This window comes from Condylura cristata, unplaced genomic scaffold (genome assembly GCF_000260355.1).
Source record: "Condylura cristata isolate star-nosed mole 26May11 unplaced genomic scaffold, ConCri1.0 scaffold00044, whole genome shotgun sequence".
Taxonomy (NCBI): domain Eukaryota; kingdom Metazoa; phylum Chordata; class Mammalia; order Eulipotyphla; family Talpidae; genus Condylura; species Condylura cristata.
Genome location: NW_004567145.1, coordinates 1,206,484 through 1,222,372, shown reverse-complemented (window position 1 = coordinate 1,222,372; position 15,889 = coordinate 1,206,484). Strand labels below are relative to the sequence as shown.

Genomic DNA, 15,889 nt, shown 5'->3' with positions numbered 1-15,889 from the left:
AGCCCTCAGTTTTCACAGGAACAGGGCAGGCCCTGGTTTCCAACTCCGGTGACAGTGACGTCTCAGCCCTTCATCTTCTGTCCTAGTACCGAAGCTGTGCAGCTGTGGGCAGGGCAGAATGTCCTCAGGACACTCCTCTGTGGCAGGGCAAGGTGCAAGGCATCAGTCTGCAAGCTTTGGCTCGGCGACTCCAGAAGCCACAGCTGACCTGTGCCTGCCTTCCAAGACTATTGTGATAAATGTGGGATTGTAAGCACGATGGGAATAGAACTAGTAAAGAAGTGTGTGTTTGGGTTTATGGGTAAAAGATCCCCCTCTTCCCATTGTCATGAGGGAGGTCTAAGCTTCTTTGCAGAAAAACTAACGGTTTGTCTCTTCATACTGATTTCAGCTTTACGCCCATGAACAACTGGGTGTGATTGAGTTTTTTATGTTTAAATACTCCGTGCCTCACTCTGAGTAAGACCCCATTCCTGTGTGGGTGCTGGATGATCAAAGCTTTCCCTGAGCAGCTGTATGTCTCCTTGGCCTGGCACTGGAATCACAGGCCAGCCAGAGGCTCTGGGTCCCTCTAGTGGCTGGTTTGTTATGTGACTGAACCTATTATATAAGATTTCAGTCCTAATAAGTCTTCTAGCAGTGACACTTGGTGCTTAGAAACTCCCTGAGCACCACACAAGTGACAGTACATGCAGGATGCCTGAATTTTTAAATGGGAAAAACATGTGAGAGCTTGTTCTCAGATCACAAACTATAAGAGTCAGCTTTTGAGCTCCATGAACATTTAGAAATCAAATATGGTAGCTTATTCTGAGAGAAGGCAGTTTTTGAATATGACATTTGATTTCCATCTCTTGATGATAAACACTGTGGCTGAATAACTGAACAGAATAGCTGAAGATGGAAGTTAGGTCAACACAGTAGACTCGCGGCCTCAGTTTCCTTATCTGCAAAATGGGTGTAGCCCATTTTGGGTATAGATGGCCGTGAAGATAACATGATGGCAAAGTGCTCTGTCCTCAGCCAGCACCCCACAGATGTTACTGTGGACTACTCCACAGTTGTTACTGTGGGCCATTCCATAGATGTTAGCCTGTCTGTTCTAGAATGTTCAAATACCTCTTCACAAAGCTTACTCCAAAATTAGAAGAAATGGTTTTGGTGGAACAAAACAATTCCCAGAACAAAAACAAACAAACAAACAAACAAAAAAAAAACGGTGCTTGACGTCTTCCTGAAGAACCTGGCCCTTCCCCCATGCTAATATATTTTTTTCTCAACCTATGTGGTAACAGCTGGTAAGTGTTGGCATAAACATGTGAAAATAGCTAAAAGCATATAAATGAATTATAGATATGCAGTCTAATAAGGTTTTCTAGATGGTTAAGCTGAGAATTAAGTGGAGATGAGAAACTCAAACAGATTTTCGTCTTTCCCTTCAAGCATGTCCAGCTGTCTCATGAGTTTGAGTCTTTGGTGCAGCAGGATCCCCGCTTTGAAATCTGCGCAGAAGTCACCCTGGGTCTGGTCTGCTTTCGGCTAAGGGTAGGTTGGAGTCAATTCCACTCATCTTCATTTTCTTTGTAATAAAGTGGAAATTATCCTTTATAACCTCTGTGTTTAAAATATGCCTCTGCTCCCCAGAGACAAAACACCCAGTTTGTATTTCCAGTATGTTCTCTAAGCTTCCTGGTCTTGACCCCACTTGACTCCCAAATATTTCCTGCGCACAGTCACACTCTCTCTGTGTCCTCTTCACTGTTCCCTGGGTGTCCTTTAAGCTTCTTGGTCATATAGCTCTTTGGTCCTCAGCCTTTTCTCCATCCAGACATCTCTGCACATCTCTGCTTCTATGTCTGCCCAGAGTATCGTCGTGGACAACATCAGCATCATCTGGGAGACAGTGAGAAATGCTAGTCTCAGACCCCAGCCCAGACATGCCACCTGCACCCTAATAGCCCCCTTTCCAGGTGGTCGAGGAGGGCTGGTCTGTGGCTACCTGGTGACTGGTGTGCTCTGTGAGAGGAGCTTGGAGGGCTGAGGTCTTGGGCCAACTTAGTGTGATCCTTGACTGAATTTATTGAAAGGACCTCAGGCTGATCAGCACATATGCCATTTATGAATCTACCTTGTAGAATGAGTCTGGACTATCGCCTTTTACCTGACTTCCCTCTAGCCAAGTCTGCTTTCACAGGATAGGATCTCCCCTCTACATGGCTCCTGTTTAAGTCCAAGAAGAGCATCAGGAGAGGTAACAGTGACTCAGTAGCATGGTCAAGGTGTTGCCAAGAGAAATGTGGCTCCTTTTCCATGCCCTTCTCTCATAATACTTGGAGCCTTGAGGTGATGACAACCAGTCACAGAAAAGTCTAGAAGCAACACAGAGAGAGTAGAATGCTGACATCCAGCTGGCAGTATGGTAGGGGTGGGGATGTACCAGCTGTCTCAGCATAAAGTAGAGAGAGTTGAGAGTGTGCAGAGGCACAGAAACGAGGCACTGGGAAGACATGGGAAGCAGTGTCTACCCCTGACGTCCCAGTGCCTGTTCCATGGAATCACCCAACGTTGTCCTGTTTAGCCATGTCTACCACCAAACAGTTGTTTTGCTTTTGCATTTACATTTACGAGTGTTCTTTTAGGACCTCCGTATAAAAATTTTAATAGTTAAATTGTGATACTGTTTCCCTAACATATACTTTGTTTGAAGTGTAGATTTTAGTAATTTTAGTATATTTTAATATACTAGCCTATCCATGGGCTTGAGCAGAATCAAATTTTAGAACATATTTGTCCCCGACAAAAGAAACCACCTGCCCATTAGCAGCCCCCACTATCTGGTTTTGGTCTTTATCTCTTCTGGGCCATCTTATAAATGGGCCCATCACTGTCTTGCCTTTTGTGACAGGCTTCTTTCATTTAGCATGCAAAGGTTAAACTTCTTATAATTCATGGCGACGCCAAACCCCCATGTGTGTGCTCTCTGACCACTCCTCTGTGTGACATGGAGAGTCACTTTCAGAAGTCCAGGGTTCTCTTTAGCTGACACAAGTTTTCTGCTGTGGAACCTGTGGCTTCTGGTGCATGAAGGATGCGTGTTACTCAGACAGCACAGCTCACTTCCTACCTCCATAACAACCATTTTTTACATCATTCTTCCTTTTTGTACAATGCATGCTTTCTCTTTTCAGGTGTAATCCCTGCAAAATTCCCACTACCAATACACCCATAATGTTAGAGTCCAAGAAATGCTGAGACACAGAACCGATGCAAAAGACAAGTACAAGCCTTTATTGCTAGCCCGGGCTAGGGTCCGATCTCTGGAGTGTACCAACACAGCGGTCTTGTGCAGACGGGATGGACCCCAAGCCTCTGAACAGAGGGTCTTATATAGTGAAATTCGAGGACTGGGAAATTTCCAAAGTACGTAGTCCATTAGGATGAGCCACTCTCAGATCCTCCTTCGTGCAGGTGGTAACTGCAAGTCATGTCCTGCTGGCGCCTGGGCTTCTGACAACATCCAGGGCCTCTGATAACATTCAGTTAGTTTTCAAGCAATGTCCTCCTGGTGCCTGGACTTCTGATAACATCCAGGGCCTTCAACAACATCCTGTTAGTTTCTAACCACAAGCAACATTCCAATATTTTAATAATGCACCATCACCATAGTTATGTAAGAACACATTTCCTCCCCGTTTTGATCTCTCTCCTCCCTCTCTCCTGCAGTGTCTCTGATTAATAGCTGCCTGTTAATTTTGGTGTTTAGTTTATTATAATTATTGTTCTTTCCAATCCCTTATTTGGCTCCCCTCATTCCTCCTATAAGTGAAATCATCCATATATATATATATGTTTTCCCTTCTGGCTTATTTCACTGAGCACAACCCCTTCTAGCTCCATCCATGTTGCTGCAAATTGTATGAGTTTATCTTTTTCTGATTGCTGAAGAGTATTCCACTGTGTGTATATAGCACATCTTCTTGACATAGTCATTTGGGCATTTGGGTTGTTTTCATATCTTACTTATTGTAAATAATGCTGCAGTAAACATAAGGGTGCAGATATCCTTTTGAATTAATGTTTTTGTTTCCTTTGGGTAGAAACCTAGGAGTGGAATTGTTGAGTCACATGGAAGTTACATTTTTAGTACTTTGAGGAACTTCCACAGATTTCCATAATGCTTGCACCAGTTTGCATTCCCACCAGCAGTGAGGGAGAGTTCCTTTTCCTCCACATCCTTGCCAGCATTTGCTGTTTTCTGATTTGTTGATATATGCCATTCTTACTTGTGCAAGGTGGTATCTCACTATGGTTTTGATTGCATTTCCCTGGTTACAAGTGTGTTCAACATTTTCATGTACCCGTTGGCCATTTGCATTTCTTCTTTGGAGAAGTGTCTTTTTAGCTCCTTGTCCATTTTTTGACTGGGTCATTAACTTTGTTTTTGTTGAATTGTGTGAGCTCTTTGTAATCTGTCCCTTATCAATAGTATTGTATGAAAAAAAATTCCTAGTCAGTGGGGTGTCTCTTAGTTTTGATTGTCTCTTTTTCTGTACAGAAGCCTTTTAATTTGATGTAGTCCCAGCTGCTCACCTTTTCCTTCATTTTCTTTGTTTGGGGCATGTGTCTTTAAAGATGCTACTGAATGTATGTCATGCAGAGTTCTGCCTATATTTTGTTCTATATATTTTATGGCTTCAGGTCTTATGTCCAAGTCTTTTATCCATTTTGAGTAGGTTTTTGTACAGAAGTGTCCTCTTTTGACTGCATGATAGAACATAAAGAAATTATCTTGTAGGGAGAGGCTACAGTCTCTTGAGTCACATCACACTACCTAGATGAACTGTTCACTTTTTAAGTGAAAGACAAGTGGCATTCTGGCTTCTTTCTTTGGTATGTTGTAGAGTTGCCAAACTCAAGTCTTCATTTGTGATGAGTAGAATTTGGAGTCTTCAGTAATCTGAGTGTCTCCTCTGAATGTCTTCAGGGTTCCAACAAACTGAATGAAGCTCTTCTGGAAAGAATAAACAGTGCCAAAAAAATCCATTTGGTCCCTTGTCACCTCAGAGACAAATTCGTGCTGCGTTTTGCCATCTGCTCTCGCACTGTGGAGTCTGCCCACGTGCAGCTTGCCTGGGAGCACATCAAGGAGCTGGCGACAGACCTGCTTCAAGCAGAATAGGAGCAAAAGTGAGAGACCGTGGTAAGTGCTACCTCCTGCTTCAACACTGCATGGCATGTTTCTTCCTAAAAGAGTAAGATAGAATGTTTTTCTGTCCAATCTGAGACAATAGAGAGAAATTTCTGGACTACTAAGCTTCTCACGTTTGTGAAGATTCATCCTGCAGGCCATGGAAACCCTGAAATCATCAGTGTTAACTTATAGGCAGCACATGGAAACGATGCAGGATTGACAACAGGAAGGGTCTTTAAAATGATGTCTAGAGGAGTTGTATCCACCTTAAATCCCCCATATTAGGTTGTGATAAGAATGCCATCCCCACTGGAGTTTTTCTACTTTCTTCCATTATTTTTTTTCTGTCTTTTCACCCCATGTTGGGGGAGGCAGGTGGTAGATGGGGCCTTGTGATCATCTCCCTTAATTCCCGACCTCTTTTTTATCCCCATTGCCCACTTACCATAATCTACTGAGAGATCTAGACCCTCAGTGTCTTATTTATTTTACTGATTGCATACAGTTCTATCTTCTTTACTCTGAACTTTAATTATAAATACCTGAAATATTATAGTACTCAAAAAAAAAAATCAAAAGTTAGAAACTGTGTTTTACTTATGGGAGGTCTACCTATGACTTCTGACTGGCAATGTCAAACATCTACCTTCTTGGCCAAAGCTTGTCCTGACCTACCAGGTCTTTTACCTGCTATGGCCTTTCTAAAAGACTCATTGTTCATCACTGGGAAGTCATCCTGCCCAGAGCCAACTCCCACTCAATATCATGAGTATCTCTGGAAAGTCCTGGGGAGAGGCTCCTTTTTTTCAAATTATTGCATTGTTCTGAGCTAAGAATGTGTGTGGATATGGGGAGAGAGCTGCTGGAAGATGCATGCAAAGCAAAAACATACTAGCTGAACATTCCTGATAAGCATTTCTACAACCTTCAGTCTACATGTATCTCAGCAGGGGGTACCATAGGCTCCTATTTCCATCTGCCCACATAAGTTGCTTTGAAAATTATCAGAAAGGAGGGCATAAGTCTGTAAGAAGTCAGAGGAACTGTGGCATCATTATGCTTGTTATCAGTTCAAAAGAAAAAAAAAAAGTCAGAGGAACTGTGGCATCATTATGCTTGTTATCAGTTCAAAAGAATGGATTAAATATTTTTTAATATAAAAGGTATAAAAGAAACCATAAGCTTTGGCTAGATAAATTAGTGCAATGAAAATCTTAATACCTTGGTTTTACTTGTGTTTATTTGAGGTTATAATGTCAAATCTATGGTCATATCTCCGAAAGAAAGAAGGAACTATTTCTATTTTCCAGAACAGGACACTAGTTGGCTTTCCTACAATTCAATTCAGTTGGATTAAGGACTATTTCATAAGATAGCTCCTCTTGGAGCCGCTGGAAGAAAGCAGTCAGGCAACATGGAGACAGAGATTCAAGATTTAATTTGGGCTTCAGAATACCGGCCAGCAGGGACCAACACCCTCTAGAGAGTGTGGCAGTTACAGAAACCAGTTTTTATACACTACAAGCAAGGAAACGAAACTTAGTTGTGTTGCAGGCCCTCCAAATCTGATACAGGACAGAAAATCTGTTATGGGACACCCCAATGTGAATTAGGTTGCTTGTCTGTGGGTTCTCTGTTTCAGGACAGGGAGAGAGGGACACCCCTGAAGCCCCTGCTTTAAGTGGGTTCTGCCATCCGCCGTGTCAAGACAAAACATATAAAACTTTAATGAAAAGGGACTTTAATACAGTGACTATACAATACAGAACACAAAGAATATAATTTCTAAATCATACACCTAAAGTTACCCATCCCCTCATGGGCAAAAGTCAACCCAAAAGGAATTGGCCCAAAGCAAGGCCTGAAAGCCCGCCACAAGACTAAAGTACCTTCTGGTCAGGACCCATGGAAAAGGGTCAGAAGTGGCCAGACAAATCTGGGAGGAAAAGAGCAAAATAAAAATCAATGTAAACACTGCCATAGTCACCTCCCTACTGGTATTTCACCCACATCTGCCTTAACCAGTCCAGGGTCAGGAAACAAGCATGGCTTCTTCATCACATGCTTGCTGCTCCATGTGGCTTCCTCAGGTCTCCTTCTGCCTCTCTATCCAGCTTCCTTCTCTTCTCTCCTTTTATTCTGCTCAGCTCCACCCACCTTCTGGGTGGGGCAAGGAACCTGGAACTTCCCCTTTTCCTACGCCACACTGTTACAGTTGTTACAGAGATAACATTCTTGCAGTAGGCCCTAGGATCATATGACCCGTGTCCTGGTCTTGTTGAAGATGGTAATCAATTTTACAAGTTTTCTTCCTCTTACAGCAAAGTTATTTGGGGAATTTCCTATCTCAGCAAGCAGCAAGCAGGATACAGAAGCAGAAAAGGCAGTTAGCACAAAATGGTGTTAGCTTGGTTCAATACAGGTCCAATACTCCCACCCCACAGCAGATACCAGTCACGGGGTCACATTGTTACCTGTGCTTCTGATCAACTGGTTAGAGACCTGGAGATCCCACAGATCCCTCCCTTGGGCCCAGTTAATTTGCTGGGGCTTCCCAGAAGTCAGAGAAACATTTTTATCACTAGTTAGTGGGTTATTTTAATAAAAGCCAATACCTCAGAAACAACCAAATGATAAGCCTTGGGACAAAGTTAAGAGGTCCCGTGCCCTCCCCAGGTGTGCCAATTCCCCCCAAACTGCTACTTAGGTGTTCAGTAACCTGGAAACTCTGAACTTGTCCCTTTGGTTACCCACTGCCTCCCCTCCCCCTCAAGCCAGGGGGTGGGATGAAAGTTCCAAGTTCAGAGAATTGGAACTTTCATCCCACCCCCTGGCTTGAGGGGGAAGGGAGGCCCTGTTGGTTTCCTTGGCAACCAGCTCCATCTCAGAGGATTTACAAGTCACCTCATTCACATAAAAGAAAACACATTTGTTATTCTCTTTACTTAGCAATTCCTGGGTTTGACCTGGTCCGTGCATCTTCAACACCCTTCTTAAAAATGCAGGACAGAACCCAAAAGCAGACAATGAAGGGAAACAATAACAAATTTATTTACACAAGGAGAAAAGGGAGAGCTGAGAGAGAAAATGAGAAATTACAGGCAGTTCCATGGCCAGATGCAGTCTGTCCTATCTTCAATAGTATCAGCTGAGCAGAAACCTAGAAAGACAATCTGCAGCCCTGCATGATAAACTGGAAGCTTCTCCACACACCACCCTTCACTATTCTCTTAATAGCCAATAACCTCAGTTGCTTAACTCTCAAGGCCCCAACAGTTTACTACAAAAAACAAAACAAAACCAAAAACAACACACACACACAAACAAAACGAAAAACATAACATAAACACAATCACCTCACTTGTCCCAATCTCTCATCATGGGGTGGGGGAGGGGTATTGGGGCCGGGAAGAGGCAGTTTGAGCGCCTCCTTCTACAAGGACTTGGCTTTGAGCGCCACCCACTGGCTCTGATGTTGCTGCTCACTCTTCCTTCTACAGGAGGATTTCGAAGTTAATGAATCAGGAGGTAAGTCTCAAGGACACATGAAAAATATATATTTTTTATTAATCATAATATTGCGATAATCATTTGAAAATTCTGATTGTTCATTTTTTAATACACCCGTATGTTAATTTTTGTTTCTTATAGAGATCAAAAGTTGAAAAGAAGTATATCTGAAAACCAGAATGACAGAAAAATCATTCTGATTCCATGGAAACCTGCTTGTATGTAGCCACGCGTTTCTTCCTCCAAAGTCATCCAGAAGCTGTGATTATATCCAGTCACTCATCAATGAAGAAATATTATTTGCTTCATTTAAAGTTAATCGAGTGGAATAGCTTTTATTCATTATTTGGCTGTGATTAAAAAAAAATCATAGTTTTTCATGCTCTTAAGCAGTGAGTGCTGTGGGACAGGATAACTGAAATACTTCCTAGGGCAATCTGTTGTTATGAGATTATACCTATGGCCCTTAAATTGTTCTTTAGTGTGACTTAATGCTTAATAAACAATCTGAAGTGCAATGATAATTATGTCTGATAAGCCTCCGGTTCTACATTATACCAAAAGAATTATTGTACTATGGACTTAGACATTCCTAATATCTGAGATAAGGCATCCTTGAATATTTTTAGATGGTATTTATTTATTCAACAAGTATTTATAAACTGCCTACTACATGTCAGGCACTGTTCTAAAGGCATTAACTACACTGAAGTGTCACTTGCAAGGACTTCAAGTTTTAAAGAGAGAAATTCAGAATCAAGCAATACACTGATATGATGGGGCAGGCTCTAACCTGGAGCCTTGGCTTCCTCATTTCATCTGTGTCATGATTAATAAACCACTGAGGTGCTCTCACAAACATAAATACCCATAACATAACCAGTGCCCAAACAGCTTACCTTTATTTGAAATTTGTGCTTTTAGAAACAATTGTGTTTTAATACCAAAATTAGTTCTTGTATGTTGGACACTGCAGAACTACCAAAAACACGCTCAGAAAGGGTTTCTGGTATAATAATTTAACTGGAAAGACCACTGATAATTATGCAAATGTGAATTACTGATTTAAAAAAAATCTGAAAATATAGCAAATGCTTCAGTCACCCATCATGTTTCCCCAGTTTGTCCATTCTCTGCCCATCAATGAACCAGACTCAACTTCAGTCATATTGTGGGGGCCTGGGGTGGACCTCTGGGAACCCCAGGACTGTTGCAAAAAGAGCGCTATGTGTTTACTCCTGATTTCTGTGACCAGCCACAAGGAAGAAATAAGGAGACAGAAAAGCTGAAAGGTAGAGTTTATTGCTCCCGGGCAGCAGCTGAGACAGAGCTCCCGAGGGTGGGGTCTGCGGCTACTGGAGTGCTGTAAGGGGAAGAGTCTCTTATATAGGCTTTAGGTTCAGTTTTTATTTTAGTGGCGCTTTACACCTGAATGCAAGGCCCGGTTCCGGGCAATAGGTCATTGTGGTATTGCCCATCTGGTCACACTTAACACTATGATTGTCACTGGGCAAGGCAAAAGGCCTAGGGCCTTTAGCCCCATCCCAGTCCCCCTCTCCGCCCACTATACACACAACAAACAGGTAAGTGAGCAGCAAACCTGCTGCCACCCTGTCCACTGCTCTACCTGCCAGGAGCCAGGGGGATGGACTGAGGGGCCCAGCTCCTAAGCAAGACCCTATGGTAGAGATTGAAAAGAAGAATCCAGACACTGGTGGGGGCAGGCAAGGGTCATGCTGAAATCCAGCTCCTGCTGAGGTAGGGTCTCCCGTAGGAAAGGACTGCATCAGCCAAGGTAAGAAAGGAAAAGGTGAGAGAAATGAGGAGACGCGGACACTTGATCAGGGTAAAAGCATCTTCTGCTGATTGTCTCAGCAAGTCTTTATTTACACATTACAAGCAAGTGGTGGGATTACATCAGTGTAACAATCATCACATTTTTCTTAAAGACAGCTCGGGTCTTTTTGAACTTTTATTGAGACTGTGATATTCATCACTCATTAATAAAAAGTACAGTAATACACAAAATGTTCCTATAGTGATCAGTCATTAATAGACAAAATATTTCTATGGCGATCAGTCATCAAACAAAATATTCCTATGGTGATCAGTCATCAAACAAAATATTCCTATGGTGATCAGTCAGCTATTACAACTTAAGCAATCATTTTGTTAATATCTCAATGAACATGCATTCTAAATGTACAGGATCTAATGTTAAGGAACTAGGAGTCAGAAAAACACCAACGCTGAGTGCACTGACATTTCCCTGTCCCTAAGGAAAAATCGCTTTTTTGATCTATAAAAGGAGCTTCTATTAATCACTATTTCTGTAATTGTTTTGTCAACCTAGTCTCTATATATAACATAAGAATTACGGGAAAATTTCTTTCTTTGGATGGTCACTAATTATTATCCTATTAATCTTATCTAAAAAACCTTTCTATGTGAAAAGAGGTTGGGGTGAAAGTTAAAGAAAAGAGTAGAAAAACTTATTTTTAACTCTATTACTTAAAAGAAAACTATGTTACTTAAAAACTATGTTACTTAAAAGGATTGGGCAGGAAATGATTTCAGCCTTTGGTTCCCAGAATTCTTGGACTGTAACATGTCTCTCATTATTTGTGGGACCTAGATTTGTGCCAGCACCTTCAAGCAGAAGAATATTATTTTACAACATACCATACCATTATGTGTACAATGCTATTGAAATAGTAATCAATCCAGTCAATCATAAAGTAATTATTGATTTTTATATTGAATGTATATTTGAACAATTGCCATGCTTTTTGGGAATGGCCAAAACCAAACCATACTTCTTGGAAACGGCCATAAACAAACAAAAAGAATCTAGCAGGAACCAGCTGTAGAATATTCTGACATTTCAGGATTTTATCCCACGTCAGGACCTTGTCATACAACGTGGGTAATGTGGCTCTCACCAGAGTCAGGATGTATTCATTAATGAAAGAGCAAGAAAAGAGTGCTGCAGGGAGACCTCTCTGACACAAAACACTCTGGGAGGTGTGGGGGCAGAGGGCTATATAGATTTAGAACTGGGGTTTGAGAACAAAGGAGTGACACGTTATTGACTGAGAAAGCAAGGAGAGTGGCCTTGGATAAAGTCTATTTGTTGTTGCTAGTGTGGGCACCCATCAGCTGCAGCTCAGGGGTCCTGCGGGGCTCCTGACCACCTCCAGGGGAGCATCTCCTGGAGGCTCTGATCTGCACTCCAGTCTGTGACTCCCTTTTTCTTCTGAATATTTTAACTACCCTTTTCCCCAAAGCAGCCAAACTTGATAAACTGTGGGAAAATCATTCAGAAATGCCCAGGCTGGGAAAATTAGTGAAAAAGAAAAAGCAAAACAAAGCCAACAAAAGAACATATAAACCAAGGAAATTTATGGCAGCAGGTGTCCAGGCCTAAGTCATCAGGTTTTTAACCTCTTGTCTACCAGCCCATGGGAACAGCAAAATTCTTAGAAAATTTTTATCCTTCATTCCTGTCTTGTCCTGAGACACTTCCTCTCTCAAAATCAGTAAGCAGAAGCTGGTGTTTCTCAATTTTACAATGAGATGGTTTGCACAATCTTGGGTCGGATTGCTGCAGGGGCTAACATGAGCTACCAGAATTACTACTGCCAGCCCCAGCTATTTGGGATGACTCTGTCCAAGCGCACTTCACACTTCGGTAAAATTTTTAAGACCTGAGTTGGAGGCAGGAGACCGGGGATCAAGTGACTAGGGGTGCTGTTCAGGTCAGAGGGGAAGCAGGAAGTTAACCTAGTGACTGAAGAATTAGCCCCTTGCTCATTTCTGGCAGATTCCTCTGCTGTGCACCCAGCAGACTGGGTGTGACTCATTCTAGGGGACTCATCCCACCTCCTGAGCTCTGCAAGCAAGTTCATCATATTGACTCAGTCCCTAATCCACCCTGTCCAGAAGCCAAAAGAACTGCCTTCCAGTATATTTAACAAATGTACTCACAGCACTTGCTTTATATCAGACACTGAACACAACAAACATCTTGATACCAAATGGAAACACTTCTGACACCCTTTAGAGGGGTGTTCTCTCCTGGTACCAAATACTCAGTATCTTTTCCAATGTGATTTCTCCTATTCACTGACACCATGGGTTGAGTTGGATAAGGTGCTGCAGGTTAAGGGCTCAGTCTTGAAAGACCACATGTCAGAAGCTAGCCCAAGCCCCAGGCATCTCAGACTTCTGACTGAGTAGTTATAAGCTGGGGTTTCCATGACCACCTCTATGGGGTCAATAACTTGCTGGAACAGTATACAGAATTCAGGAAGTTAGATTACTTATGCTTACTGGTTCATTATAAAGATGTTAACTCAGGAATAACCAAAGGGAGGAGATGCAGATAGGGAGGCCTGGTGGCTCTTATGCCATTGCTGGGCATGGCACCCTTGCAGCAACTCTAGGTGTCCCTTGAAAGCTCTCTAAATACCACCATTTAGTTTTTTGTTTTTTTTTTTAATGGAAGTTCCATCACTGACTACTGGTGGTTGATTTAATCTCTCGCACCTCTCTTTTCTCTACCTTGGAGGTGGGAGGTAGGGGGCTTGGTCTTTCTGGAGACCAACCCTGATCCTAGCGCCATCTGGGGGACAGTCAAGTGTGTTCCTTCTAAAACCTAAAAGGGCTTTTAAACCACACATTCCCAGGGATCCAGGATCCTGTCAGCTGCAGTACTATTCCAGACTGACAGTTCATATTATATTACACCTAAGAAATCTGGAATCATGTTTCCTCTCTATAGTGTGCAAATAGGAACATGTCATCATTGACCTGACAACAATATATGCACAAAAGGAGCCTGTAGAAAAGCCCAATGCAAAAAGGAGGGAAGAAATGTTACTTTGTGTTTCCTCAAACATCATGTGGGAAAAGACCACAAGGTCCGGCAGGTTTAAACTCCCCTTCACTTCATATTGTGTCCTCAATTTGGGAGTCCAGTCATTTCAGTAAATCAGAAATTGATATTGCTGGCTACTTAGAAAGTCTGTATTTGAAGTAAGGAATGGAGACTGCTAGTGGCTTTTCTTCTAAGGACTGCTTTATTGCTCGTCTGAAATAGGTAAACATCCAAGTATCAAATATTAGAAAACTTATTTTCCAGAGCATTTGAAATCAAAGTCAATTTCTTCAGTACCTTTGTGTGGCCTTCCATCACTTAAATCATAGTTAAGGAATAGAAAAATGAAGAAAGCACGGTGAGAATAAGTTGCTTGCATAAACTGGATACTCTTGGAACTATCATTTTAGAGAAATTGAGTGTGGTTCCACAAAGCAGACATGTGAAATGAACAGTGTCCAAATTGTAGAGGTCAGTTCCAGATCCCACTATAAGAGATGGGTAAGGCAGAAATGAACTACTTTTGTGAGGAGAGTTTAAAATGAAGTATACCCAGTAGGAAATTTAGGGAGCTGACTCTATAGTAGTCTGCAAATCACATTCACTTTATTTTGAAGAGTCTGTGTGCCTCTGTTGGCAGGCACACTCAGGGGCACTCAAGACCCAGAAGCTTATAAACTCTTTAATAAGTACTGCTATCTGCCACATAAAGACAAAACACTGTCTTAATGTGAAATAACTTAATATGATTGATGTGCATAGAAAGAAAAGAAAAGAAAGGATAATAGTTTTCAAGTGAATCACCCAGTGTTATCCACCCCTTGTGGGTAAATGCCTAGCCAAACAGGGTTAGCTCAAAGTGAGGCTACTGAGGCCTGGAAACTTGCTACAAATCTAAGTGGCCCTCTGGGAGGGACCCATAGGAAAGAGATAGAAGGGGCCAGACAAGTCTGAGGTGGAAAGAGCAAAATCAAAGTACAAGTCAAGATAAAGTCTGCCACTGTCAGCCTCCCCACAGGTCTCTCACTCTTGTCTCTTCCCAGTTTCTCCTATGTTTTCTCCCTGGTGCAAGTCCAAGACTGAGAAGCAAGCAAATGTGGCTTCTTCACATGTTCTCTGCTCCTCCAAGTCTGTTGGTGCCGAGTTAGCACATTACCCCCGAGGCTCCGGGGGATGTGCCCCCTGTTGTGCGTGTCAAGGCGGCCAGGTGATCGGGCCGATAAAGCCATCACAGACTTGTGTTTATCTGCCTAAGATGCCACAGGGACGACCTGACCTTTCTCTGCCCTAGCACACTCCCTTGTAAGGGAGTGTCAGCATCTGGCTGCTGCAGGCGGTGTGGCAAGAGAAAATCCCTACTTCCTCCTTTCCCGCCTTAATCTTCCACTCCTACTGCCTAATGGTATATAAAGGGATCGCTGGAAATAAACGAAAGACTCCTGGATGAAGAACCTCGGCGGCCTGTGTTTTCTTTAACCTCATCGTCCCTCGCCGGACTCGGCTCCGATTAGCCGGACGCGGCACAAGTCTTCTATCCCCAAGTCCTCTCCCCAGTGCTGTCTAGCTTACCCCCACAGCTCAGCGCCACCCTTACTTATGTGGGAAAGGGAATAGAACCTCTACTTTCTTTGGACATTATACTGTTACATCTTCAGTGACTGAGTATCACAGGGGTAGTCATAATTTTCAATATCAAGAACTTAAAAGTCACCTGGGTGGCAAATGGAAAGTGCTTTCTTATGGGGCAGTACCACCATGGTACTGATGGGGCAACACCCTCATTGGTGTCAAGTGGCTTGAGTGAGGAGAACTCAAGACTGAGGAACCAAGTGGTAAAGGCGACTTCTGCAGGAACTGAAAAACAGGCAATCCTTAAGCTCTTTCCTATACCTCACATTCCAAGGGTCTAAAAAGAGTGTAGTGATATTATAAAGTAGAAAGATTGAGAAGCATAAAAAGTTCAAGTACCACCAAAAGAATGTGTTTTTTCAGTCAAAACTCTACTCGGAACTACTGTGGGCAAAGGGCATACCCGCCTCTACTGACAACATGGAATATGTGGATGCTTCTCACCAGGGTGAGGCTTTGGGCCAACTGCTCTTCAGATTTCACCTCAGATTTTATCTCCCAACAACCCTCAAAACAGCTGGTGAGTCACATAGGTGAGATCTGAACTCTGAAAAACTGAGTCCACAGATCCTGCTTTTAATCATGCTACTATCATGCCCTTAAGTCATAAGAACATAGTGTGTTAGTTTCCTAGGGTTGCTGGGACAAAGTGCCACAAACTTGGTTGCTTAAAAATCATA

General features: G+C 42.6%; 1 protein-coding gene across 1 annotated transcript in view; it reads left to right on the top strand.

The window, feature by feature from the left end:
- The window catches only part of DDC (dopa decarboxylase (aromatic L-amino acid decarboxylase)), a 62,345-nt gene extending 53,165 nt beyond the window's left edge, over positions 1 to 9,180 (top strand). Inside the window, exons 12-14 of the mRNA XM_004694503.2 lie at positions 1,444 to 1,545; positions 4,985 to 5,200; positions 8,843 to 9,180. Coding sequence (XP_004694560.1) covers positions 1,444 to 1,545; positions 4,985 to 5,179 — 297 coding nt within the window. The 3' untranslated portion in view covers positions 5,180 to 5,200; positions 8,843 to 9,180. The remainder of the gene's footprint in view (positions 1 to 1,443; positions 1,546 to 4,984; positions 5,201 to 8,842) is intronic.
- The last annotated feature ends 6,709 nt before the right edge of the window (positions 9,181 to 15,889 follow it).